The sequence below is a fragment of the Condylura cristata genome, unplaced genomic scaffold, assembly GCF_000260355.1.
Source record: "Condylura cristata isolate star-nosed mole 26May11 unplaced genomic scaffold, ConCri1.0 scaffold00984, whole genome shotgun sequence".
Classification (NCBI taxonomy): Eukaryota; Metazoa; Chordata; class Mammalia; order Eulipotyphla; family Talpidae; genus Condylura; species Condylura cristata.
In genome coordinates, this window is record NW_004568085.1 from 1 (window position 1) to 509 (window position 509).

The 509-nt window shown below is 70.1% G+C and overlaps 1 protein-coding gene across 1 annotated transcript in view; it reads right to left on the reverse strand.

The window, feature by feature from the left end:
- Positions 1 to 8: 8 nt before the first annotated feature.
- The window catches only part of IFT140 (intraflagellar transport 140), a gene marked incomplete at both ends in the record, with an annotated part of 2,394 nt that continues 1,893 nt past the window's right edge, over positions 9 to 509 (reverse strand). Inside the window, 2 exons of the mRNA XM_012735011.1 lie at positions 9 to 226; positions 292 to 507. Of these exons, the coding sequence (XP_012590465.1) occupies positions 9 to 226; positions 292 to 507 (434 nt within the window). The remainder of the gene's footprint in view (positions 227 to 291; positions 508 to 509) is intronic.

A 509-nucleotide genomic window follows, 5' to 3' on the forward strand; every position in this document is an offset into this window, starting at 1 on the left:
GCGCGAGCCCCACCTGGGCGCAGGCGTCGTAGAAGCCGGCCAGCAGGTCCAGGGCCCGGCCCTTGGTGTAGAAGCTGATGATGTTCTTCATGATGGCCGGCTCCCGCTGCCAGTCCAGGGACTGCAGGTAGTTGGCGGCCATGACGTAGAGCTCCCGCTGCCGCGACACGCCGGCGAAGAAGACGATCTTCTCCGTGTCCCCCGACTTGAGCAGGGCCCGCATGGCCTAGGCAGACGTGACTGCTCCGCGGCTGCCCGCCGCCCGGCCCCGCCGCCCGGGCCGCCGCTCACCTTCAGCTTGTCCCCCGCCTGCGTGTACTTCTTGGTGGCCAGGTGGTAGCTGCCCTGGCGCATGAGGCAGTCGGCCACCCGCTCCAGCAGCTCCCGCCGGGCCTCGGCGCCCAGGTCCTGGGCGCCCGTGGACGCGGTCATCTTCTCGGCCATCTCCTCCGTCAGCGTCATGTTCTGGTCCAGGCATAGCTGCAGGGCCTCGTGGTACTGCGGGGGCG